The sequence below is a fragment of the Talpa europaea genome, assembly GCF_964194135.1.
Source record: "Talpa europaea genome assembly, contig: HAP1_SCAFFOLD_109, whole genome shotgun sequence".
Taxonomy (NCBI): domain Eukaryota; kingdom Metazoa; phylum Chordata; class Mammalia; order Eulipotyphla; family Talpidae; genus Talpa; species Talpa europaea.
The window spans coordinates 63,046-88,327 of NW_028168010.1; the positions used below are offsets into that span (position 1 = coordinate 63,046).

Consider the following 25,282-nt stretch of genomic DNA (forward strand, 5'->3'; position numbering starts at 1 on the left):
GGTCACAGACCTGGCAGGACTGCAGGGTCATCAGTGCCCCCCAGTCCTGAGTTGGAGCTACCTCTGTTCTGGCCTAAGGACCTCCCTCCCAGAGGCCTCCAAGCCCGTCCAAGCTGGCGCAGGACTTACCAGCTCCTTCAGCTCTGCCAGCTTCTCCCGCAGCTGGCCAAGTTTCGTGGCCAGCTCGCTGTTGGTGTGCTGCTCCGTTTGGAGTGAGCCAGTCACCTCCATGTTCTGATGTACCTGGATAGACAGAAGAAACAATGAGACACCACCCAATGCAGCTGGAGACCCAGAGCTCGGTGTCCCCTCCCACATCATGACGAGGTCATCCCCTAGCCCAGGGCACCCCAGGCACCTTACCTTCTTGCCAAGTGCTCTCTGGCCTCCGAATCCTGATCACTTCCTGCACCCACCCTCTGCCTGGGACTCCCACGTCACCCGCTCTCCACGTGGATGAACACAGCCCACCTCTACAGATCAGTCTCAAAGGCCACCCTCTCCAGCCTCCAGACCTTTCAGAGCCAACTGCTCCCTCAGTTGCCACATCCCACCTTGCCGCCTAGCAAAGGGTCTGCTGCCAAGGGTCCATGGGAGATGGGTAAGTGTCCAGTTGATTTTTAAAAGACAAGGTGGCAGAATGTCCCATTTACTCATCTCTGGTTAACCTCAGGTACTTTGCAGTTCTGCTACAAAACTCACCTTAATCCTTGCACCTGTAACAAAAGCCCCCTTTCTCCTAAGCCTGCATTTCCCACTCCCAAGCTAAAATGAATTCATCACTTTGAAAAATCAACCACTATGTGCACTGTTGGTCTTTGGGGGACATGCCCAGAGGGCAAGCCCTGTGTGTGTGTGTGTGGGGGGGGGGGGGTTATTGACACTCTCCCAGTAGGACGGGCCCCTGAGCATTCACCCTGAAGGGTTGGAAGGCCCAAATCTCACACTCCTGCTCTGGAAGCTCTTCCCAAAATATCTGTTACCCTTCACAGTGTATTTTATCTTGTCTAAGATGATAAAGATGTGTGGGAAGGAAAACAACAATCAACCAAGCAGGTGAAATAGCAGACATGGACATAATGAGGGTTAATGATGGCAACATAAAATCAGCCATAGGCCAAGTACCCCAACCAGACAAGCCTCGGGCATGCACGCTGGGAGAGGGCAAGCCAGAGAGGGGGTCTCGGCACAGCCTCACCTTCCTCTTGTCCAATGGGGGCAGTGCTACCCCATTGGAGCGGTTAAGGTCGGACACAGCACCTGCAGAATATCCTGAATCTACAGGAAGTGAAAAGGGAAAAACAAGGGCAAGGGGAGGAAGAGAAAAGTGACTTAGAGAAGACAAGAAGGCCAGAGAAGGAAAGAGAGAGCAGCTCTGGATGATGGATGCTGGAGACAAGGGTAACGGATCCATACCACGGCCTGCGCCATCTTTCCAAACGGCCACTCTCCGCCTCGCCTGAGGCAGAAAGCAACGTGAACCAAGAGATGATCAAAGCTACCAAATCAGTCTGGAAGACACTGATCTGGCCCAGCAATATCATTTTTTTTTATAGAGGCATGTTTTATTTATTTATTTATTTGTTTGTTTGTTTTGTTTATACAAGCACTGGGTACAGTCAGAAGCGCGGGAGGGTGAGAGAATTCACCAGAGCCAGAGCGGGGAGCAGAGCAGGCAGAAGGACCAAAGTACACTGCTGAGGGGAGCAGCGGGCAGCAGGAGAGGTCTGTGCACCATGTGGGACCCTCCTCTGGTGACCGGGGAACAGCCGGGGATCGAACCGGCGCCTCAGAGGCAGCGGGCAGCTTCGCAACCCAGAGCTCAACTGCTGTGCCACCGGGGAGGCCCCCCAGAAGTATCCTTTTCCAGGTGAGGAAACTGAGACCTGGGAAGAATGTGATTTTCCCTGTGATCACCCAGCAAGCAGGTGGCAAAGACAGACTCCACTTTAGTGGTTGCCTAAACCCAAGCACCCGGGGCTCATCTGTGCCGCCCTAAAGGGAGAGGGTGATCTCAATGCCTGGCTTCCCCTTGAGGCTGGGGATGAGGGAAATTGCCAGAGCAAGAAGTCCATAGCGACGCCCTGTACTGAAGGCTCACTGCGCACCAGGCCCCGCACGAAGGGATGAACGCACAATCCTCTCATGGATGCTGCCTAGATTTAAGTAGAGCTGTAGCAGCCTAACTCACAGGTGGACAAAGAGCTTAAACAGTGTCACCCCAAATCAGATCCCCAGCAGAGCTACGGAGAGGCCGCACTCAGACACAGGGTTCTTACCCACTTCTTCCATGCTCTTCACCTCTCACTCGGCTGCCCTGGAGCACCCCTCTCCCAGGAAGCCTGGCTGAGCAAGACTTACATCTTCAGATGACATACAACCACTGGAAGTGGTTGTCTCTGGCCTACTGCCATGTTTCTTCTTTTTTTTCTTAACTCCTGCAGGAGACCCCAAGATGTTTTTCCTTTGGTAGTCTCTCAACTGCAGAGAGGAAAAAGAGAGTTGAGGCTCACGAGAACGGCAAGCCCCTGTACTCACACCCCACTTTACAAGTTAGATTTGCCGTCTGACTTCATGCCACCAACATCTCCACCAGGTGCTGTGAGTAGTCCCCCCGTCCCATCCTCCCAATGACAGAAGAAATGGACTGATGACATGGTTTAAAGAAAAAAATCTTTAGGAATTTTCACTCAGTCTTCAGACTCGAACTTCTGGGATGCCATGAATCAGTAGCTGCCAGCTGGCAGCGCTGCTCAAGCTCCTGCACCAGTGGATGCTCATGGCAGGAGGCAGTGAAGGGACAGCCAGGGGCACAGCCAGGCACATTTCAGAGCAATCTGTTACAATCTCACATATGTCTGCATATGTACGTTAACACAGAAGGCTTTTTTTCTCAAGAGACTCAAGCAGAATTGATGCTTCAGTCGCCTATTTATCCTGTGGCGAGCAGAGCAACCCATGTTGAGACGACTGGGGGAAGATTCCCAACTGGGAAGTTCAGTTTGCTGGGATCTGATCCACGGAGGATAAACAGATCACTCCAAAGAGCACTGATTGGGGGACACTCTGGCCCCAGGGTTATAAGGAATTAGAATGTGAGATGGAGGAGTCAGACAAAAATTGGAAAGTTTCCACAGAGAAGTAGAAACCCCGCAGAAAACCAAACTAAACAATTCTTCCCAGTGTCACCCAGAGTGGTTGTCAACGCTTCAAGTTTACTAGGGAAGCACAGGCTTTGTAGGTGCTCAGTGTTTAAAGGTGGGGTACAGGACAGAGCAAGCGAGCCTGAACCCTCTCCCAGGGTCGGGTCCCATGGTCTCGAGTCCCCTTCAAGTTGGTAATCTGCAGCCATAGGAGAAACCTGAAAGGGGGTTAGTCCTGGGGGGCTGGGGCAACAAATCAAGCACCCAGCTCTTGATGTTCCACACCTTGCCCCGCCACGCACATTCGCCGCTCCTCTTTGTCCAGGGCCAGCCCGTTTATGAACCCCTTCTCTCGGTGCTCCTCCCTCGTCACTGCTCTCTGGTTCTGGCAGAGAGCCAAGGAGGTGGCTCAGGTCTGGTTATGAGGGTCTTCTGCAGGGATGCAAGAATATGGGTAGAGAAGTTGGTTAAATGTGGTAGGAGACATTTCCTGAATGCGAGCCTGTGTGAATTTTAGGAGGCAAGCAGCAAAAAGAAAAAAATAAGGTTATCATTAGTATTGGCCCCAAGAGTGGGAGGAGCCATGAGACTATAGGATTTTGAAACCATGTCAGTGGAGAATTGGAGCCGCCACTTTCCCTTTCCACGTCTTTGCGTAGTTTCATGAAGGCTTCCACATTTTGTTCTACAATCCCTGACTCACTGATACAGTAACAACATTCTTCCTTGACGAACAGGCAGGTGCCCCTTTATCAGTTTTTAACAGGTCCAGAGCCCACCGGTTTTGGAGTGACCTGTGCCAGGGAGGGGAGCTGTCTTTGTGATGATGCTAAAGACACAGAGGTTTTTTCTAAGGAGGTGTCTATCCTTTCACTGAAATGTTGGAAGTGCAGGAATGAAAGCAGACAAGGGCATCAGTTTGCTAGCAGGGGTAGCTGTGACTGGAGTCCCATAGGGGGACTGAGAGTTGGGGAGTCTGGCAAGCAGCGACCGTTATCTTGGTCATAGTGGTATTGAGATTAATTGGAGCTGCCGCCAGTAGAGGCCTCTGAAGGGAAGCACAGAGGATACAAGAGGAGGTATTAGTCCCAAAGGAGTCAGTCAGGAACGGTAGAGTGTTTTGGATTATATGAACCCAGGTTGAGGGTGTCTCTGTCTTTTCTGATGATGTTAGCTGATTTTGTAGGACTTGCTCTGAATGGAGGATGTCCTGGGAGACTTGGACTGTGGCATATTGTGTCGGGACATATTCCCTTGAGACGGACAATGTTGCCACTGGGTAGGAATGCCAACCAGTGTACCCTGTGGCTTGGATTCCCTGTACCCAGCGTAGGTCCCAAGGATCAGAAAAAGATAGCTAACTTAATTCGTATTGAAACCGGTATTATGACAGACCAGAGTGAACATTTGACCTTTGTCTGGAAGGTACACTGTACATGACAGATAAGGGCACCTCCCATATTCTTTGTAGGAATTCTTACAGTAATCTAAGGTTTGATGGTAAAAGAAGCAAGGAGTTCATAGGGTTGGTAATCAAGGAAAGAGTTAGGGTGAGAGTGATAGGTGCTGTGCATCCGGCCTGTGGGCACTCCACGGTACCCACCAAGTGGGTAGTCTCCATGGATCCTGAGACAAAGGTCTCCCTAACTTTGTATTTCCACACACAGGACACTGGGCTCGGGGAGATTTTGACAAGAAATGCGCATCCTAGTAGGACCCAGGTTACAACATGCATACTGTTTGTCTTCTGAGAGAGATGACCCGAGAGAGATGGTACCAGGAGGGGTCTCCCAGAAGTGTTATCGCTGCAGGCTTGGTGAGAATGACTGTGTGTGGACCAGTACATGGAGGCTGCTGTGGCTTTGGCTGAAGCAATTTGAGCAGGACTTGGTCTCCCGGATGCAGTGGTGGGGAAGGTCAGCTGAGGAGGTCGAGATTCAAGGCAGGACTGGGTAAGTGCAGGTCTTCATGTTCCCGGAGCAGTTGCAGAGCTCTCAGGAGAGTTTAGTCAGGTGACCCTTGATTAGCCCATTGGTGCGCTCCACCTTCCCTGAGGATTGCTGGTGGTGGGGAATGTGAAGCTTCCAGGTGATACCCAGAGCTGTGGAGACCTGCTGAGTAATCTTTGAGATAAAAGCTGGACCATTGTCAGATAGGACAGATGTGGGGAGGCCAACACATGGGATAATGTGGTTAAGAAGGGCCTCGGTTACCCCCTGAGCCGTTTCTCTAGCTGCGGGGAAGGGCTTGACCCAACCTGTTATTGTATCAACCGTTGTGAGCAGATATTTTACTTTTTTATGAGTAGGGAGGTGAGTAAAATCAACCTGCCAATCCTGTCCGGGTAAGTGTCCACGCAGCTGGTGAGCTGCAGAAGAAGGAGGTTGGTGAATTCCCCCTTGAGGTGATCCAGGAGCACCGGTTTGACGATGGGAACACAGCTGCCAGACTTTTGCATTCAAGGAGGGGTGGAAGAGCAGACTCAGGATTTGGCGTTCATTAGGTTCCTAAGTCGGAGTGATGGAGGGGACAGATAGAGAGAGAAGAGGACCAGGATCTGCAGCAGAGTGAGTGGTGGGAGCCCTTGGTGCTGCATCAGCCTTGTTATTCCCTGTGGTCACATAAGAATTGTCCGTGTGGTGTCCTTCACAGTGGATCATGGCGACTTCAGTTGGAAGCTGCAAGGCCACTAGAAGCTTAAGGGCAAGTTTAACGTTCATGATGGGGGACCCCTGGGTGGAGAGGAACCCCCTTTCCTGCCAAATCGCAGCAGGACTGTGAGCCATAAGGAAGGCATATGTTGAATCCGTATAGATCGTGACTTTCTTATGGTTGCTGAGGGTCACGGCCCCGGTAAGTGCTCTGAGTTCTGCCTTTCAGAAGGTGGTTCCCCCGGGCGGCTTTCCTGCCTCGATGACCTGATCGAGGGTAACCATGGCCTAGGCAGCCCTCCGCTGACCTCGCACACCTTCGCAAGAGCTGCCGTCTACAGACAGAGCCCAGTAGGCATCTGACAAAGGGGAGTCGGCCAAACCCAGTCTGGAGGTTTGCATTTCGCCCAGGATTTCAGGGCATGAATGAGCGGCAGAAGGGGGGCCAGAGACAGAAGAGGGGCTGGGTTGAGAGAAGTTGACTGAGTGAGACTCGCCAGAGGGTTTTCGATAAAGAGCACGTGGAAGTCCTATGAGCGGGCAGGAGTGAGAGTCGAGAGCGGGCCGGGAGACAGGAGGGCCTGAAGGTGGTGCGAGGAATGTGCTTGGACAGGTCCTCCCAGAGTAAGTTTGAGGGGTTCCCAGGTGAGTAGAGCTGCCGCCCCCAGGGCTCTAAGGCAAGGTTGCCAGCCCCTGACGGTGGGATCCATCTGCTTGGAGAGATAAGCGACAGGACACAGGGCTGGGCCCAGAGGCTGGGAAAGGCCACCTGCCGCCATACCCCTATGTGCGTCTGTGCACAGGAGGAAAGGCTTTTCTGGGTCAGGAAGGCCAAGGACAGGTGCCCTAAGGAGGATATGTGTGAGTAAAAGGAAGGCCCTGCAGACCTCCCCGGGAGATTGGAGATGTCCTTCGAGGGAGGCTTTTGCTGTGTCGTACAGTGGCTTGGCTGGGAAAGCAAAATTAGGGATCCAGTGACGGAAGAATCCGACCAAACCTAGGAAGGAAAGGATTTGTTCTGCCGATTCAGGGGAGGGAAGGTCCCGGATGGCCTGTTTGTGGTCCACCGTCAGCTGTTTGGAGGAAGGAGTTAGTGGAAGACCCAGATAGACGGCTGTGGGAACTGAAAGTTGGGCTTTGGACTGGGAGACACGGTATCCTTTTGAGCCCAGGAAGGTGAGGAGTTGTGCAGTGAGTTGCTGAGATTGTGGCAGAGAAGGTCTGCAGAGAAGGAGGCCAGCAACATATTAAAGGAGAGCCCAGAAAGGAGTTGGACTTACCTGCTACCTTGACTGTTACCCTGGGCTCCTTGAAGTTTATCGGGGTCTATGAGTCCGGGCCTCTTCAGTCCTCAGCTGCCAAACCGAAGACCGCCGGTGGCAAGAGTTGCAGGGGCTGGAAGGACTGGTCCACCGCAGCCAGGCATGGAGGGACAGTCACTTTTCCAGTGACCCTGGACGTTGCAGATGGGGCATGGTCCTGGCAGGTGTTGGGGCATTGTCTAGACCAGTGGCTTTCTCGACCACATTTGAAGCAGGCTCCCAGCGGTGGTGGGTTGGGCGCCATGGGGCCCGTTGTTGTCCTCTGTCGGGCGGCAGGCACTGCGGTGGTTGAAGGAACATGGCCTGGTGGTCTCAAGGCCCTACCAGGGCCTGAGCTTGAAGCCCAGCCTTCTGGAGACTACGGGGTTCCCTCTCTGCCCTGTCCTGTTCCTTCCGGTTTTTAAAAACTGTCAAGGCCATATTCAGCAGATCCTGGATAGGGGTTTGAGGACAGTCCTCAGCCTCTTTAAAAAAAAAAAAAAAAAGGTTTATTTATTCATTTACACTAGAACAGGGGTCCAGGCCAGATATGTGGGAGGGTGAGAGGATTCACCAGAGACAGAGTGGGGAACAGATCAGGCAGACTGACGAAATACACTGCTGAAGGGAGTAGCGGGCGAGGCAGGAGAGGTCTGCTGTGCCATGTGGGACCCTCGCTGGCCGGCCGGCATGGAACCGGCACTGCAGAGGCCTTGGAGAGACTCACAGCGCGGCGCTTTGCCATCTGCGCCATCAGGGGAGTCCTCTCAAACTTCTTAAGCTTCTATTAATGTCAGGAGCTGACTGAGATATAAAATGGGTAGCCAGAACTGTTGAGCCTCCATTTGAGTCAGGGTCAAGCCTGGTATGGCGCTGGAACGCCTCCGTCAGGCAGCTAAGGAAGGCAGCAGGGTTTTCTGAGGCAGACTGGGTGATCTCCCTGAGCTTAGCAAAATTTACACTTTTGTGCACAGCTGCTTGGAGACCAGCTAGGAGACAGGTAATAAAATGGTCTTGGTGAGTCCTGCCCCGGGGGCCCTGCCTGTGTCAGTCTGGGAGCCCCACCCCAGCTCTGGGCTGGGAACTGCTGCAGAGCCTGGGGCCATGGTTGTGTCAGTCACAGGGACCTGATCTGCATGGTCTTGGGCAGACCTAAAAACCTGCTCCCTTTTGTCAGAGGTCAGGGTGGAAGAGAGGATCACATGTAATCATGACAAGTAAGGTCACAGGCTTGGGTAAGACAAGGAAACTCTTTGGTGTAGGTGGTGGGATTGTTAGTGAAAGAGCCAAGAAGCTTTTCAGTCTGGGAGAGACCAGACAGAGAGGAAGGACCATGGACCCTAATTCCTCCTTCACTCCCGCCACTTCCCTGAGGGGACCCAGAAGAGGACCACCCAGAACGGGTGTGGTGGCTAGGAGGTGAAAAAAAAGAGGGGAGGCCCGATTGGGGAGCTGGAGGAGGTGAAGACTGAGAATTTAGAGGATCAGAAAACGTTGAAGAGGGTCCAGAGAGGGGGAGAGTGAGAGGAGTCTCAAGACTTGGAGAGTGTGGCAGGTTTTCAGGAGGGAGGGGCTGGAGGGGGGCACGGGAGCACAAGAGAAAGCCAGCCTGGCCCGAAGGGATCTCTGACCATTTTCCATTGCGGTGACAGAACTCTTTAGGTCTGTAAGGATCGAGAAGTCAAAAGCGCCATGCTCGGCCCGTGGGAGCCATTGTCCAATTGGTATGGAGGCCACGCAGCGCTGCAGTAAAAGATGAGACGCTTAGGGCACATATCTGGCCTAAGCTCCAAGGGACCGAGGTTTGAGAGAAGGCATCTGCCGCGAGGGTGATAGATAAGCTTCAGTCAGAAGTTGGCTCTCAGAGAGAATTTTATTCCTTTATTGGTCACACACACACTTAAGTTCATACCAGGCAAGCCAACCCCAGGTTCCCAAAGTACCTCCGACTGAAGACAGCCACTGAGACTTGTCTTACCCGGGCCTTCCACCTAGGTGGATGTTCTCTGGCTGTGGAAGTCTCTAGGCTCGAGGGCCCGCAGTGCAGATGGTCACGCAGGGTGTTGAGCTGATAGGCCGCTTGTGCCGCTGTCAGGGAGCAGGCCGTCAGGGAGCCTTCGAAATTCATGCTGGGGGTGCAGCCCCCATCCCCCTATGTGAGTGTGCTGCTGGGGCAGGGCAGCCGCCTTGGGAGCTTTGGAACCGGATCCACCACAGGGCAGTGGAGGTCTGACCCCTCCTCCTTATTGTGGCAACTGAGTCCCTTCAGGAAGGCTCAGGTTGTCTGATGGCTTTGGAGAGCCTGAGGGTCCAAGCCACACCCTCGGCCCGCAGCCACCTTGCAACCAGGCAGGCCACAGAGCGCCTTGCCCTCCGTGCCTGCTGTTGCTGTTCCCGCCAGCACAGGGCCACGGCCGTCCCTGTGCCCCAGGTGAAGCACCGAAGCCTGCCTGCAGGCCCGTGGACCTGGGCCTGTTGTTCCATAGTGTCACTTCTCCTTTTTCAGCCAGGGGACCTCTATACTCTACTTCTTCTATGCAGAAAGAAAAAAAAAATTGGGGATATTGAATTTTAGTTAAACAGTAGGGTTTTGTAAATGAGCAATATCTATCAAATCAGCCATAGGTCATTACGTAAGTATAATCAAGAAATCATTATTAATGTCTATATCAGTCCATGTTAGGACATCCATTTATAAGAACATATGTTTTAGGAGGAAGATATTAAGATTAGAGATGTAATGGGATATCCAGGGCTACAATTTCATTAAATAGCCTCACCCAGGAGCGCCCAATGAGACAGCAAGGAGTGGCAAGAGCTGCAGGCAGTGCCCTGATGACTTAATTTGAATGGTGGCAATGTTGACCTCCCTCCATTATGGCTATAAAATAGACTCCTGGCAGTGGCTTGTGACTTTCTGAATGATTCAGTGCTGAGAAGGAGCAAGATGAGAAGATGAACGTCAAAGGAAGTTAGGAAATGAGGCATTTTTGTCCATGGGAGTGGACACAGGGTTTAAGACCTTTGTGTCTCATGTTAGTTCTCACCTCAGAGAGCACCTACCACAGATCATGTCCCCTTTGTGTGGATAACACTCAGCCTCTCTTGTTGGTTACCCCAGGGCTTATTCAACAGTCCCTGAAAGTCATAGAAATCGAGATCAAGGGCGATTTGATCATACATGAGTCCAGTAGCATGAGTTTCTTCTCATCATGGGAGATTCACAGTCACTGTCACTCACGAATGCCCAGATTTCCAGTCAAAGAAATCACAGTCAAGCTCTTGCTGTGATAACATCACTTAAGTAGACCAGACAGCTACATGGTAACAGGTGGATTTCTTCACTCAGTTTACCCTGTTATGAAGAGTGATGTGTTCTCAAGAATTGACATCCATTCTGGATGTAAGATTCCCTTCCCTGACTGCCAGCATCTCCTTTTAAGAGCCAACAGATTGCCTGATTCACCAGCATAGAGCCTATATAACATTGCCTCTGATAAGGGGCACATTTTATGGTGAAATAAGTATGACATTGGCAGCATGTCTGCAGGAATCACTGATTCTACCACACAGCATGTCACTTGGAAGTTGACAGCATAATTGAAGGAGGAGAGACATTAAAAACTTTTAACATTTTATCTTGGGCAAAACACTCTGAGATGGTGGAAGGCAGCTTTCAACATGTGTAATATACATTGAGTAATGGCCAATATATAATCTGTGTTCCAATATCGAGAAAGCATGGATCCTGCAACTAAGAGGTGAAGAAGGATCAGCCACTCTCACCATTACTCCTAATGATGCACTGGAGGAATTTATACTTCTCACCCCACACCTTCACCCTATTAGTTTAGAGGCTCTCCAGGGACGTGAGGTGGGACGTTGGGAGGCATATTTGTACCAGCAAGGTTCTGCTAGATTTGATGTTATATCTACTGCCTAAGCATTTATATTCCTTGAGCCAGTGAGCCACAATGAACTCTATTGTTATTGTTTTCAGAAAAACTGACCCTGATTACTATGAGGAGCTAGGGTTGCTGCTGCACAATGTAATAAGAAAGGAGCACGTGTAGAAACTCTGGAGAACTGGGGCTTCTTGCCAAGTAGAAATACAAACGGGCCATGCAGCAACCATGTCCTGATGGGGGTGAGGGACTCAGCCTCCCACTCTGCAGGGATGAAGAATGTAGGTTTGCTCCAGGGGGAGGGGAATCTGGAATGGCTGTGTGGGAAAGAGACAAAGCACATTGATAATGGTGTTGTGACCACATGCATCTGTGGAGGCTTGGCCCATTAACTGATCTTTTGTAGAGCTTGTCACTGGCCACCACATCAAAGACCCTGTGACTGACTGGACTCCACAGAGCCCATGAAAAGATCTGAGTGGTGTAAGGAGTAGACTGTATTGGACATTTCTCAGTCCTCATGTCTTCTATCCCTTCAGTTCACCTTTTTACTGCTATAGTTTATTGTTTCATAGTAACCAGTTTCATGCAGGTATCAACTTCCACCACCTTAGTCCAGTTGCACCTTATTTGTCAGGGAGATTGAACCCCAGTTGCCCATGGCAGTACCCAGGTCAGTAAAGCTCCCTGGTATCAACTTTTCTTCCACTCCCTGCTTTATGTTTCCTGTTCCCATGGTAATGAACCCAAATAAACTATTCGCATGCAAAATCTCAAGTTTTTTTTCTGGCTAAGATATGTGTGTTACTTGGGGAAAATGGAGATGGGGATTAAGCTGCTGAGATGGGTGTAGAATGGTATCCACAGGAAAATTATCATTTATGCTAAATGCTGTTTATTAAAAACACATAGATATGTAAAGTGATGCATGCAAAAATGTCACCAAAATATTAATGTTTATTATTATGGTAAGGTGACAAGATTTTTTTATTACATTTTTATATTTCAGAAGTTTCATATTTTATAAATGGTTTGAGTTGTTCACAATGAATGTGTGATATTTACATAATATAATTAGAGAAACACAGTAAAAATGGGAGTACAAATAATGAGACAAGGTGGGATTTCTCACTTTAGACATCTACACATAAAAATCTTTTTTCCTGAAACCAGAAAGCAAACCCTTCCCTATAGAAGTAAATAGAAGTTTTACCTTGTCAAAAGAAGTGTCAAGGCATGAACAGAGCCCACTAGTTGCGTAGCAAGGGCTGGACTTCAATCTGAGCTCCAGTGGAACCTCTTGCTCTCCTCACACACCATCCTCCAACCTTGCTGAAATCAGATAACTCCAACTCCCACTTGGAGAAAAAGAAAAAAAAAATGTCCTAAACTCTCAGGCATTTGGTATTGCCTCAAAATTCTCACTTGTGAGAGATAACAACAGGAATTAAATTGGCTTATGTGTTTCAAAGGCTGATTTGGGCCCTATGAGGAATGATGCCGTTTATTCAGAATTTTCTTTCCGTCACTATCCCTCCCTCTGATCCACTGTTTCAAGTCTTTCATTTATAATTGTCCTTAATATAGTTTGGTTCAGTTCCTAACCAGACCGTGCAGTGGGAAGGAATTGAGACAGTGTTTTTGAGAGGTGGGGGAAGTGATTGAAGCCCTTTTATGAATTAGGATTTGAATTTTGGAAAATATAGGCAACTTTCTATTTCTTTTTAAAGATTTATTTATTTATATAAGAACTGGAGTATAGTCAGAGGCTTGGGAGGGTGAAAGAAATCACCAGAGACAGAGTGGGGAGCAGAACAGGCAGACAGACAGAAGACACTGCTGAGGGGAGCAGCGGGAGAGGCAGGAGAGGTCTGCCGTGCCACGTGGGTTTCTCCCTGGGCGGCCGGGAATCGAACCCACACTGCAGAGGCTGCGGACAGCTTCACAGCGCAGTGCTCCGCCCGCTGCACCACCAGGGAGGCCCGCAACTTTCTATTTCAAAGAGTCGGTTATCACAGCCCTCACAGAGGAAATCTTCAGGGTGAAGATTCTAAGTATGAAGGATTTTGAAATGTGTACTGGAATGAAGAAGGTTGGGAAAATCAGTTCCAAAATCATCAGGTGACAGCAGCTTCAAATATCAGTAAATCCTGACTTGAGAATTGAAGAAAATTTCCCACTGGGAAAAAAATGGAATGAAAGTTGATACCTGGCACTTGATTCTACAATCCAGAAGAAAGAAAAGGCAAACTTCCTGCAAACATCAGTTTAGGGACTGAAACACACCAGAGGCGTCGGTTTTCAACCTCACGATGGATGTTTTTACCACCCAGTGGCGATTAAACAAACTTATGAACACTATTTTAAGTTCAATGTTCTCTATTGGAAACCATAACTTATAAGTCAAACTGTCAGGTCATCCCCAAACGCCGGGTTTTCCTTAAAGCTCAGGTTCTCACCATCCCCCATTCCACATGGCTCCTTAGAGGGAGCAAAGAATAAAGTTTTGCCTGACCCTAAGCCTTAGCCTTCCTTTACCTTGTCAATAAGATGTTCTCAAGGCATGGTGCTGTTTTGAGAAGGCAGTGGGTGGGGCGTTCTGAGCTAGGGTGCCTGAATGTCTTAGGAGGCCTGTCTTTAGGATAAATGCCAGGTTTGGGATGAGCCACTGAGAGCTCGAGGACTCCTTCACACTTCTGCATGGGTTCATAGAGATCCTACTCTGAGCCATCATGCCCTTTGGTCATCACACTCATGTTTGGACCCCGGGGAGCAGCTGGAGGAGGAGCAGCAGGGAGGGGAGGAGGCAAAGAACAGAGCTGGGACAGGAGCAGGCGCCATCTCCTCAGGGCTGGGGAGAGACAGGGCAAGAGGCAGCCAGGCCCACACAGAGGAGCAGGGCAGCCAGGACTCTGGGCTCAGGGGGGAGAAGGGCCCAGGGACCCCCACCAACAGGAGCAGGGCCCTTCCTGGTGACTCCTTAGGCCCTGAGACCAAGGACAGACCTGGCTCCTCCCAGGGCTGCTGAGCCTCTGCGCTGCTAGAGACTAAGAGGTTCATTGGAAAAAACATCCTCCCTTCCCTTCCCACCCTGTGGAACCCACACACCAGACCCACTCTGCTCAAAACACTGGACCCCTCCATTCCCAGCACCTGGTCCCGGGTGCAAACTGCTCTACCCTCCTCATCACCCAGTGACTTCCCAGGTCAGAGGCCCAGACCCAGGCCCCCCATGAAGGACAGGCCAGCGCCTGCTTGTGGTCCTGTCCCCCTCAGTGTGAGCAGGTGTCATGGAGAAGCATCAGGACACACAATATTGTCCCCAAGGAGTTGGGGTCCCCCCCACAGGCCCCTGTTCTATTCTGCTCTGTCTGCTTCTTTAGTTCACCTGAAGGTCAGTCCCTCCCCAGCACTGACCTGCCAGGGCGGAAGACAAGGTCCTGCCTCAAACAGCAGGAACCTGGTCAGATCCCCACTGAGGGCTTAGTCCTCCTCCTGGCGGATTCCTGTCTCTGGGTGAGGATCCAGTGGAGGCAGAGAAGTAGAGAAGGAAAACGAGTCCTGATCAGAGAAAACACCCTCAATCAGCAGGCAGAATGAGGGACACCCTGGGACACCCAAATCTGTATGCTCCAAATGGCTTCTGCCATCTGCCTCATAAAGGCAGAGCACACTCTGAGTGTGAAAGAACACACCAGAGGAGCGCCAGAGGGGAAGGGAACATGGTGTTACAGGGCAGGGAGACGGGCACCCTGACCCCGCAAACCTGCCTGCTCTAAATAGGTTCTGCCATCTGCCCCATCAAAACAAAACATATGAGACTTTAATGAAAAGTAAATTTAATACAATTAGGGAACAATACAGAAAAGACAAAGAATATAGTTTATAAATCAAGCACCCAAAGTTATCCATCCCCTCGTGGGTAAAAGTCTACCCCAATGGGATTGGCTCCGAGCAAGGCCCCAATGCCTGCCACAAGTCTAAAGCATCCTCCAGTGGGGACCCACAGAAAAGGATCAGAAACAACCAGACAAGTATGGGAGGAAAAGAGCAAAATCACAATAAAGGGATAAGCTGCCATTGTCACCTCCGCACGGGTCTCTCATCCACATCTGTGTCACCCAGTCCACGACCAAAAGGAAGCGCAGTTTCTTCACATGTCTCTCCGCTCCATGTGCCTCCTCCAGGTCTCCTCTGGCTCCATCCTGCTTCGTTCCTTCCTCAGTCTCCTCTGCAGCTTCTTCTCTCCCAGCTCAGCTCCACCCTCCTTTTGGGTGGGGCAGGAAACCTGGAAGCTCCTCCTTTCTTGGAGACCATCCTGTTACAGTGAGATAACAGTTTCCCAACAAAACACTGAAAGTTACCCACCCTGTGGGGTAAATGATTGTCAGGCTTCTGCCCTCCCGCCATTAGCATCGCATGCCTGATGGAAGCCTGCATTTTGTTACATTGTTATATTCAGTTGCTTGTTTACTTCTGTGGGCCAGGGCTGCAGTATTTATATTGGCTGAGAAAAGCAGAGAACACAGGAGAGGGACAACTGCCAGAGAGCCCAGTAAAGAGTGCCAGCTCCTGGCACCCCAGCACCCCTGTCTGCTGTGTACTTGGTTGCCTCTCTGCATGTAAAAGATCAATAAAAGCCTGAGAAAGCCACTGAGGGCTCCAGGGCTTTTCTTTACAGGTTTGCTCAGGTCATAGAGAATCAGCTCCATGCTTTTCTGGCACTACCACGACCCCGCCCCCTCTCCCCAGGGTAGATGACCAGCCAGACTTCCTAGGGGGCGGGGCTGCAGCTCCAGGATGTACCCCACCCCCACCCCAGCTCTCAGCACAGTGCAGCCCCTAAATCCACCCACCTCATGGGGAGGGGAGCAGGAAGTGACTGGGACTCAAAACTGCCCCAGGAGGACACAGGTCTCCCCATTAATGCTTCCTTTTGTTCCAAGTGGAGAGGGAAAAGAGGGGGGTACAGAGCACAGGGCAGGTGTCCCTGGATAACACTAGGAGATCCTGGACACCCTGCAGGAAGGACACTCACCCTCTCACTGCCTCTCCCAGCCCTTCAGGGCCTGTTCCTGCTGCTCTGTCAGCCCACACTGTTCCTTGTTCTGTCTTGTTGTAACAGGGTGGTCCCCAGGAAAGGGGGAGGTTCCCTGCCCCACCCAAGGGAGGGTGGAGCTGAGCAGGAAGAGGAGAAGCTGCAGAAGAGATTGAGGAAGGAAGCAGGATGGAGCCAGGAGACCTGGAGGAGGCGCATGGAACCTAGAGACACGTGAAGAAACTGCGCTTGTCTTTTGGTCGTGGACTGGGTGACACAGATGTGGGTGAGATCCGTGGGGAGGTGACAATGGCAGCTTTTATCTTGATGTTGATTTTGCTCTTTTCCTTCCGGGCTTGTTCAGTTGTTTGTGACCCTTTTCTGTGGGTCCCCACTGGAAGATGCTTTAGACTTGTAGCAGGCTTTGGGGCCTTGTTCTGGGCCAATCCCATTTGGATGGACTTTTACCCACGAGGGGACGGGTAACTCTGGATGCTTCATTTAGAAACTAGACTCTTTGCCTTCCCTGTATTGTTTCCTAGTTTTATTAAAGTTCCTTCCCATTAAAGTCTCCTATGTTTTGTGTTGATGCGGCGGATGGCAGAACCCATGTAGAATAGGCAGGTTTGCGGGGCTTGGGCTGCCCATCTCCCTGTCCTATAACATTGTCAGATATTAATGGTCCTGATCCAGATGGGTTCATCATTTACTTTCCTCTTTAATGGACATATGCCTCTAATCTTTCGATCGTTTCAAGTGCTTTTGAAATAGTTGCAGGTAAATACCTAAGGTTGCTGAAAGACAATGGAGAACATAAAATGAATTGTAATTTTAAAATACAACTACTGATGGGAAGAAGTAAACCCCTTTCTCCAACGTGCCATCCAGTGAAGTTTATGTAGACAAGGTTAAGATGAGGGGTTCACAAGGAAAGGCTCTTCGATAAACGGTGCTGGGGACACTGGACAGCCACGTGCAAAAGAATGAAACTAGACCACTGTCTCCCACCTCACACAAAAATCAACTCAAAATAGATAATAGGCTGGGACTTAAGACCAGAAACCATAAAATCCATGGAAGACAACAAGGACAGAACGCGCCATGACATACCAAAAAAAAATAATGTGCTCAGTCTTTGTAAAGTCAGCATTGAGTCATTTCTCTCTCTCTCTCCTTTTTTTTTAAAAAGATTTATTTATACAAGAACTGGGGTGCAGGCCAGATGTGCAGGAGGGTGAGAGGATTCACCAGGGACAGAGTGGGGAACAGAACAGGCAGACTGACTGAAATACACTGCTGAGGGGAGCAGCGGGCAAGACAGGAGAGGTCTGCCGTGCCACTGCAGAGGCTGCGGACAGCTTCACAGCACTGTGCTCAACTGCCTGCACCACCAGCAATGCCCTAATTTCTCATTTTTACAACCATTTCCTGCTCGCTGCCGTGCTTTTCTTCTGTCACCTTCTTCACATAACTGTGGTCTCTTCCTTCAAAGGAAGAATGCCCCTCCAATTCTACCCCACAATGTAAATTATTGTCCACAGTTGAAGTCAAAGAGGTGAACGTCTGCATGGTGAGGTGAGCCATTAATAAGTGGCCTTAAGATTTGAAGACATGAAAATCGCCATCATGAATGGAAACTGAATGGCTTCATCAACACTATCCCCAGGGCCTCAGGGATCAAACCCCTGATCCACACTTACCTGCAACCTGAGTGTAGCTTCCCTCCTCCTTGTCTTCCTGTGGGAAGAATCATCATGTGAGACAAGGGAGGAGTCAGCCCACACAGTCTTTAAGGAATCTTCTAATCCTGGAATACTGTGATTAAAGACCCAGGTCAGGACTGGGAAAAATGAAGAAAGGAGGTGAGGGGGGACTGAACCAAATGCCCTCTGGGCAACACACATGTGTGGATGGTACTTCCCATTAACCAGGCAGGGCAAGTTCTCCCTGGGACATGGAGGCCCCCAGTGGACAAGATCCCCCACTCCCTTCCCCACTTGAGTGCTTCTTCCTCCACATCACAGCTGCAGCCACCACAGCTCCAGTGAGCACAGCACCAGTTTAAAGACCAAGGTTTCCTTTTATACACAACTATGTCCATATCTGTTACATTGATAGTGACGTGGTTTTTGTGGAGTCTGTGGGTTTGGAGTACGGGGTCTTTGAGGTCACTCTGGGAAAGGTTTCACCAGAGCTCCCCTTTCAGCGACACGTGGTGGGGTCCCCAGCGAGTTTCTCCAGGAGACAAAGACACTAGTTATATTTAAAAGATAGGTTTATTAGGGAAAGGGACAGAAGAGTAGAAGACACTTGCATAGACATAAGTGGGCAGGAAGAGCTGCCCCGAAAGGGACGGGTTTGCTGAGAGAGGCCTGCGTGGTTGCAGGCGGGCAGTCTTGAGGAGAGCGGCCTTTGCTGAAGGAGGTCAGTGCAGAGAAGTCCAGGCATGGTGCAGGTCACGGGCAGGCAGGCAGGAAACTGCTGTCCTGCGGAGGGAGAGGGTTGGTAAAAAGAGGCATCTGCATAGACACAGGTGGGCAGTGGGCTTGCTGCCCTGAGCCTGTGCAGAGACTGCACTGATATAGTCCTCTGCTGTTTGGGAGGGGCCACTCCTTGTGAGCTTTAGGGTTAGTGGCTGATTTTGGATAACTAAGCAGAATCTGAAAGGGACAGCAGATTCCACCATGGGCTCAATCTCCATGTCTTTACCTGTGGATGTGAGCTCTGATACCTGCTTGGATGTTATGTAATCCAGGCATTGGTGCCTGAAGATCTTAGTTTTCACAACTGTGTAGTCTGTGCCTAAGGATCCTAGTTTCCATAACTGTGTTGATGGTTATGCTAATCTCTTCTACCTCCATCTTCTTGTGAGAGCCACGTTTCTGGTCTTGTGGTGCTTCCTTTTGCAGTTTATTTATTTATTTTTTTCATTCCTGTCCTCCATCAATAGCATCGTTTTTCAGCAGGCACAACCATTTGCTGCAAAGTCCCCCGACAAGGGGGGCCAGGCAAGGGGGTGAAGATGCAGGCATTTGGGGATGCCCTTTAAGAGACAGGCCAGCTGGCTGACTGCCCAACCTTGTAGATAAGAGTGCTGAGGCCCTGGCCATGCATCTTAAAAGGGAAAGAGCTGTGAGTAAGCAAACTTGTTAATTATGCCTGCATGGGAGTGTTCATTGTGTTACAGGACAAGGAGAGGAGCACCCCAGGCCCTGCAAACCTGTCTGCTCTAAATAGGCTCTGCCATCCACTGCATCCACACAAAACATGTAAGACTGTAATGGGAAGGAACTTGAATACTGAAAGGTTCAGCGCAGTAAAGGAGAGGAGAGCCAGGCTACATTTCTCAAAGGGAGGGAAAGTTTATTGCGCCCCAGGAGGATCTCACAGACCCAAGGTGGGGGGTCAGTGAAGTCGCGCACGTAGTTAGAGGGAAGCAGGGTTTTATAGGGTGAGGAGAGGTCAGGTGGGTAGTTGGGCTCCTATGGTGGGAAAAGTTTGTAGGGCAGGTAGAGGTTCTTTGTTTGAGAGGAGACTGGTAGGGGGAGGGGGGAGGCTCATTGTCTGAGTCCTCCAGGCAGGTATCCACATTCCTGCCCCCCAGGTGGGCTTCCTGGTTGGCTCCTGCATTCAGGCCTGCTGCATGGACCTTTCAAATACAATTAGTAAACAATACAGAAAAGACAAAGAATATAGTTTCTAAATCAAGCACCCATGTTACCAATCCCCTTGTGGGTAAAAGACCACAGGAATGGTCTTTTGGGCCAGAGCAAGGCCGGAAAGCCTGCCACAAATCTAAAGCATCTTTTAGTGGGAACCCACAGAAAAGGATCAGAAATAACCAGACAAGCTTGGGAGAAAAAGAGCAAATTCAAAATCAAGATAAAAGCTGCCATTGTCACCTTTCCACAGGTCTCTCACCAACATCAGTTTCAGCACCAAAAGGTAAGCGCAGTTTCTTCACGTGTCTCTCTGTTCCATGTGCCTCCTCCAGGTCTCCTTATGGCTCCACCTGCTTCTTTCCTTCCTCAGTCTCCTCTGCAGCTTCTTGTCTTCTCTTTAGCTCCACCCTCCTTTGAGTGGGATAAGGGAACCTGGAACTTCCCCTTTCCCTGGGCAGCAGCCTGTTACAATTGCACCAAGACTGGAAATTCTGCTGGAATCTTTATTATATTCATTTGCTCAATAATATATGTTCTCATCACTCTCTTGCATATTGGTTGGGTCTTGTGCTTATGTGTGATTTTTTTAAAGTAATATATTGTTCTACTAAGTTATAAAGATCTTCAGTATTCATTACACTGGAATCAAATTATTAAAAAAAATTTTTTTTCACTTAATTTTTCACCACAAATCCCAAAAGTAAAAGTAGTACTGGAAGTTGTGAAGTTAGTGAAAGATGGAGGAGAGCAATGGAAAAAGACTGGAAAGGAGATGGCCCACGACCAGAAACCTGGCTCACACAAGGAGCAGGGGGTAGAAGGGATTAACACAGCCATTGACACAGATAGAGAAACCAAGATCCTTAGGCTCCAAAGCCTGGATTACAAAGCAGAAAATCCAAGCAGGTATCAGACTGCTGTGTAGAGCACTGGCCCAAGGGTAAAGATATGGAGATTGAGCCCTTTGTAGACTCTCCTGTCCCTTTCAGATTCTGCATAGTTGTCCAACATCAACAACTAACCAGAAGGCTCAGGAGGAGTGACCCCTTCCAAACAGAAAAAGACTATGTCAGTGCAGTCTCTGCACAGGCTAGGGGCAGCAATCCCTCTGCCCACCTGTGACTATGCAGGTGCATCTTTTCGCCAACTCTCTTCTCTGCAGGGCAGCAGCCTCCTGCCTGCCTGTGACCTGCATCATGCCTGCACTTCTCTTCATTGACCTCCCTCAGTGGAGGCAGCTCTCCTCAAGGCCACCTGCCTGCAACCATGCAGGCCTCTCTCAGCAAACCTGCCCCTTTCGGGAGGCAGATCTTCCTGCCCGCTTGTGTCTATGCAAGTGTCCTTTACTCTTCTGTCCCTTGTCTAATAAATCTGCTCTTTAAATATAACTAATGTCTTGTGGAGAAACTCACCTGGGGAATTCTTCGTGTGTTGCTGAAACAGGAACTCTGGTGAAACCTTTCCCAGAGTGAACCCCAGGACCCCGCACTCCAAACCCACTGACTCCAAAAACTCCATCATTAGCATACCATAGGTTATTAATATTCTTTTTTAAAAAAATTATTTATGCATACAAGAACTGGGGTACAGGCCAGAGATGTGGCGGGTGAGAGGATTCATCAAAGACAGAGTGGGGAGCAGAACAGGAAGAACTACAGAAATACATTGCTGAGGGGAGCAGCAGGTGAGGCAGGAGAGGTCTGCTGTGCCATGTGGGTTGCTCCCTGGCCATGGATTGAACTGGTGCTGCTGCAGCTACAGGTCACTTCATTGTGGGATGCTTAACCCCTTGCGCCACCAGGGAGGCCCCAGGTTATTTATATTCTAAAGTAAAGAAGCAATAACATCTTTTAAAAAGGTTTTATTCTAGTAAAGTAAATGTTTAAAGCTATAACCCACCTAAAAAAAAATATATACATGGGATCCGTAATAATTTGTGAGACTGTACAGAGTTTCTGAAAGAAAAATGTTTGAGGCTTGCGGACCCAGTCCCTGGGCCTGGACTCAGGGACACGGTGTGGCAAAGGTCTCGGAGCAGGAGAGGAGGGGGCGGCAAAGTCCCAGGTCTCGGGGTGTGGCTGTCTGGGTCTCAGTCCCCAGTGCAGTGTGCAGGGCTGGAAGGTGACTGCTGGGGGTTTGCCCTCTCCCCTTGGTTCCACTTCTGGGCTCACAGCCTGGGCGGGTCCTACTTCCTGGATACTGGTGAGTCACCCCAGGGCTCACTCCCCATTGCCTGGAGGTCTCCGGAGCAGCCAATCAGCAGCCCCGCGGCTCCCGTTCCAAAGCCCTCGCCCGCCCGCCGGGACTCCGTCTCCCCAGCCCGGGTGGAGGCGCGTCCTGGGGGATGGGGGGCGCAGCCCTCCTGCTCCTGCTCGCGGGGGCCGCGGCCCCGAGGGAGACCCGGGCGGGTGAGTGCGGGTCGGGAGGGGACAGGGCGCTCCCAGAGGCGGGAGCGAGGGCGCGGGCGGGCGTGGGAAAGGCGCGACCCCGCCGCCGCCCTAGTTGTGCCCCCACCTCGGCCCCGCCCCGTCCTGGCCCCTCTCCGTCCCCCGAGACCCCAGCCTCCTCTGGCCCCCCGAGTCCCGGCCATTTTCGTCCCGCAGCCGCTTTTCACTCTCACTTTCTGTCTCGTGGGCGCCCCCTGGGACTCGAGCCCCCGAAGGGGAAAAGAATAGCCCGGGTCTCCCCTCCCGCCCCCAGGCCCCCACTCCCTGAGGCTTTTCTACACCACGTTGGCCCGGCCCGGCCTCGGGGAGCCCCGGTACATCGCCGTGGGCTACGTGGACGACACGCAGTTCGGGCGGTTCGACAGCGACTCTCTGGGCCAGAGCGCGGAGCCGCGGGCGCCCTGGGCGGGGCAGGCGGTGCAGGAGGAGCAGGAGGACTGGGACAAGGAGACGCGGCACCAAAGGGACAACACACGGTGGTCCCGAGCGCACCTGGACGCCCTGCGCGGCCTCTACAACCAGAGCGAGACCGGTGAGCTGGCGCGGGTCCGGGCCGGGTCAGCACCCCCATCCCCACGGACGGGGGTCGCTCAGGGTCTCCCCCTCCAGGCTTCTCTGCATCCTGCCCGGGAACAGCCGCGGGGCTTTCACTCCTTTTCATTCTGTTTAGTTTATTCCCGGCGGGAGGGGATGCGTGCGGGGTGACAAGAGGTGACACGGGGCAGGGACAGGGTCTCACACCCTCCAGGAGATGTTTGGCTGCGACGTGGGGCCCGACGGGCGCCTCCTCAGTGGGTATGTGCAGTTCGCCTACGAAGGCGCGGATTACCTGGCCCTGAACGAGGACCTGCGCTCCTGGACCGCTGCGGACATTGCTGCTCAGATCACCCGGCGCCAGTGGGAGGCCCGGGGTGAGGCTGAGAAGATCAGGAACTTTGTGGAGGGCAGGTGCCTGAGGTGGCTGCTCAGATTCCTGGCGCACGGGAAGGAGACTCTGCAGCGCACCGGTAAGAGGGGCCTGGAGTCCTCCCGGTCCCCCCCTGCCTGGAGTCACTGCGGGAAATGAGTCCTCTCTCTAGTCCCGAGAGGGGGGCTCCCCTGGGTTTCATGTTCTGCACTAGAGAGACTCCCAGAGACTCCGGCTTCTCCTGAAGGACAGTGAAGGGATCCCGTCTCTCCTGAGAAAGACAGACAGTCCCTGACATCACACGTCACCGGGTCCTTTGGACCAGGGGCCTGTTTGAGAACCACGAGTTTCTCTCTCAGTCTTGTTTCTGGTCTGAGAACATTTCCAGTTATGTGATTCCTGCTTTTCTGTGTCATTCACCTTCCACCCAGGTCAGGAATAAAAAGTCTGTGTTCCACTCCCTCTGCTTCATCGTACCCTGGGTTTTCGTCCTCATTCTAGAACTTTCTAAGGAATAGGAGAATCTCATAGATTCCCCCAGATTAGCCTGTTTTTTACATTTTATGCTTCTTGCTGCCACACCAGTTGTCTTGTCCATTGTGAGGATGGTCTCATGAGGATTCTTCAGTGTCCATGGAGGAAACACAAGGTGAGTTTTCTGATTTACCACCTCAGATCCCCCAAAGACACACATGACCCACCACCCCTCCAGTGACCATGAGGTCATCCTGAGGTGTTGGGCCCTGGACTTCTACCCTGCGGACATCACCCTTACCTGGCAGCGAGATGGGGAGGACCTGACCCAGGAGATGGAGCTGGTGGAGACCAGGCCTGGGGGAGATGGAACCTTCCAGAAGTGGGCGGCTGTGGTGGTGCCTTCTGGAGAGGAGCAGAGATACACGTGTCTCGTGCAGCATGAAGGCCTGCTGGAGCCCCAAGTCCTGAGATGGGGTAAGGAGGAGGATGTGGGCACAGAGGCTGTTCTCAGGGCCATCAGGGCACTTCTGGAGCCCTTCAGAGGGCCAGGATAAGGTCTGGGGCTCAGGGTATAATCTTCCCTTCCCTTCCAGTGCCTCCTCAGTCCTCCATCCCTACCACGGGCATCTTTGCTGGCCTGGTTCTCCTTGGAGCTGTGCTCACTGGAACTGCGGTGGCTGCAGCTGTGATGTGGAGGAAGAAACGCTCAGGTAGGGAAGGGACTGGGGGCTTTCAAGTTCCAGGGAGAACTTGCCCTACCTGGTTAATGGGAAGTACGATCCACACATATGTGTGGTACCCAGAGGGTATTTGGTCCCCCTCACCTCCTTTCTTCATTTTTCCCAGTCCTGACCTGGGTCTTTACTCACAGTTCTGGAAACTTCCCTGTTCTGCAGGATTAAAAGATTCCTTTAGGTCTCCTGACCTGACCACGCCCTAGTCTCACATGATGTTTCTTCACACAGGAGGAAAAGGAGGAAGCTACACTCAGGCTGCAGGTAAGTGTAGTTTGATCCCTGAGCACCTGGGGACAGTGTAAATGGACTCCATGGGAGAGTCACCATCATCACTCCCTCCTATGGTCTCATTTCTGACCAGGTTCTGTTTTGTTCTCAACCAGGCAGCAGCAGTGCCCAGGGCTCTGATGTATCTCTCAGCCCCTAAGGATCTTTTACAATGAACCTGTTGAGTCTCCTGTTGTGCACACCCTGGACAGAAGGATGATGGTGTCACTGTTGTTCTTAACTGTGATATTGAGCATTTGATCATATTTTTACTTTTCTATGACTAAAGTTGCTGTTTGTAAGGAAATTTTGTACATTTTTACAGATGAGTTGCCATTCATTTATTACACTATTTTGTCCTTATTAAAATTGGGTTATTTCTTTCTGATCATTGAGTTTTAGGCATTATTTGTAGATACCATCCTTTATCAGATTCGTGATTTGCAAATGTTTCTCCCCACTCTGTGACCTGAACTCCTTTACTGTTGGGAAAATAAACACTATTGCCCAGACAGGAGCATGGAGATATATATATATATATATATATATATATATATATATATATATATGAGAAAAGATAAATTGCTAACTGTTTTTGAGCAGACACTGGCTGCCTGGGGTCTTGGGGGTGGAGTGGAATGACTTATGCGTATCCTTGAGTGTTATTTAAATGTCCTTGTATGAGCATGAAATATGCTTTCTAAAGTAAATTACACTTTATTCCTCGATTTATAAAACTGTTCACAC

At 50.9% G+C, this 25,282-nt stretch overlaps 1 protein-coding gene across 1 annotated transcript; it reads left to right on the forward strand.

The window, feature by feature from the left end:
• Positions 1 to 597: 597 nt before the first annotated feature.
• LOC311188013 (HLA class I histocompatibility antigen, A alpha chain-like) lies at positions 598 to 24,901 on the forward strand (the record flags this gene model as incomplete). Its single annotated transcript, XM_084259789.1, has 7 exons — positions 598 to 601; positions 22,401 to 22,679; positions 22,879 to 23,154; positions 23,730 to 24,019; positions 24,136 to 24,241; positions 24,497 to 24,529; positions 24,652 to 24,901. 7 exons carry the CDS (start codon positions 598 to 600, stop codon positions 24,693 to 24,695), a joined length of 1,032 nt encoding a protein of 343 aa, XP_084115915.1. The 3' UTR covers positions 24,696 to 24,901.
• Positions 24,902 to 25,282: the final 381 nt, after the last annotated feature.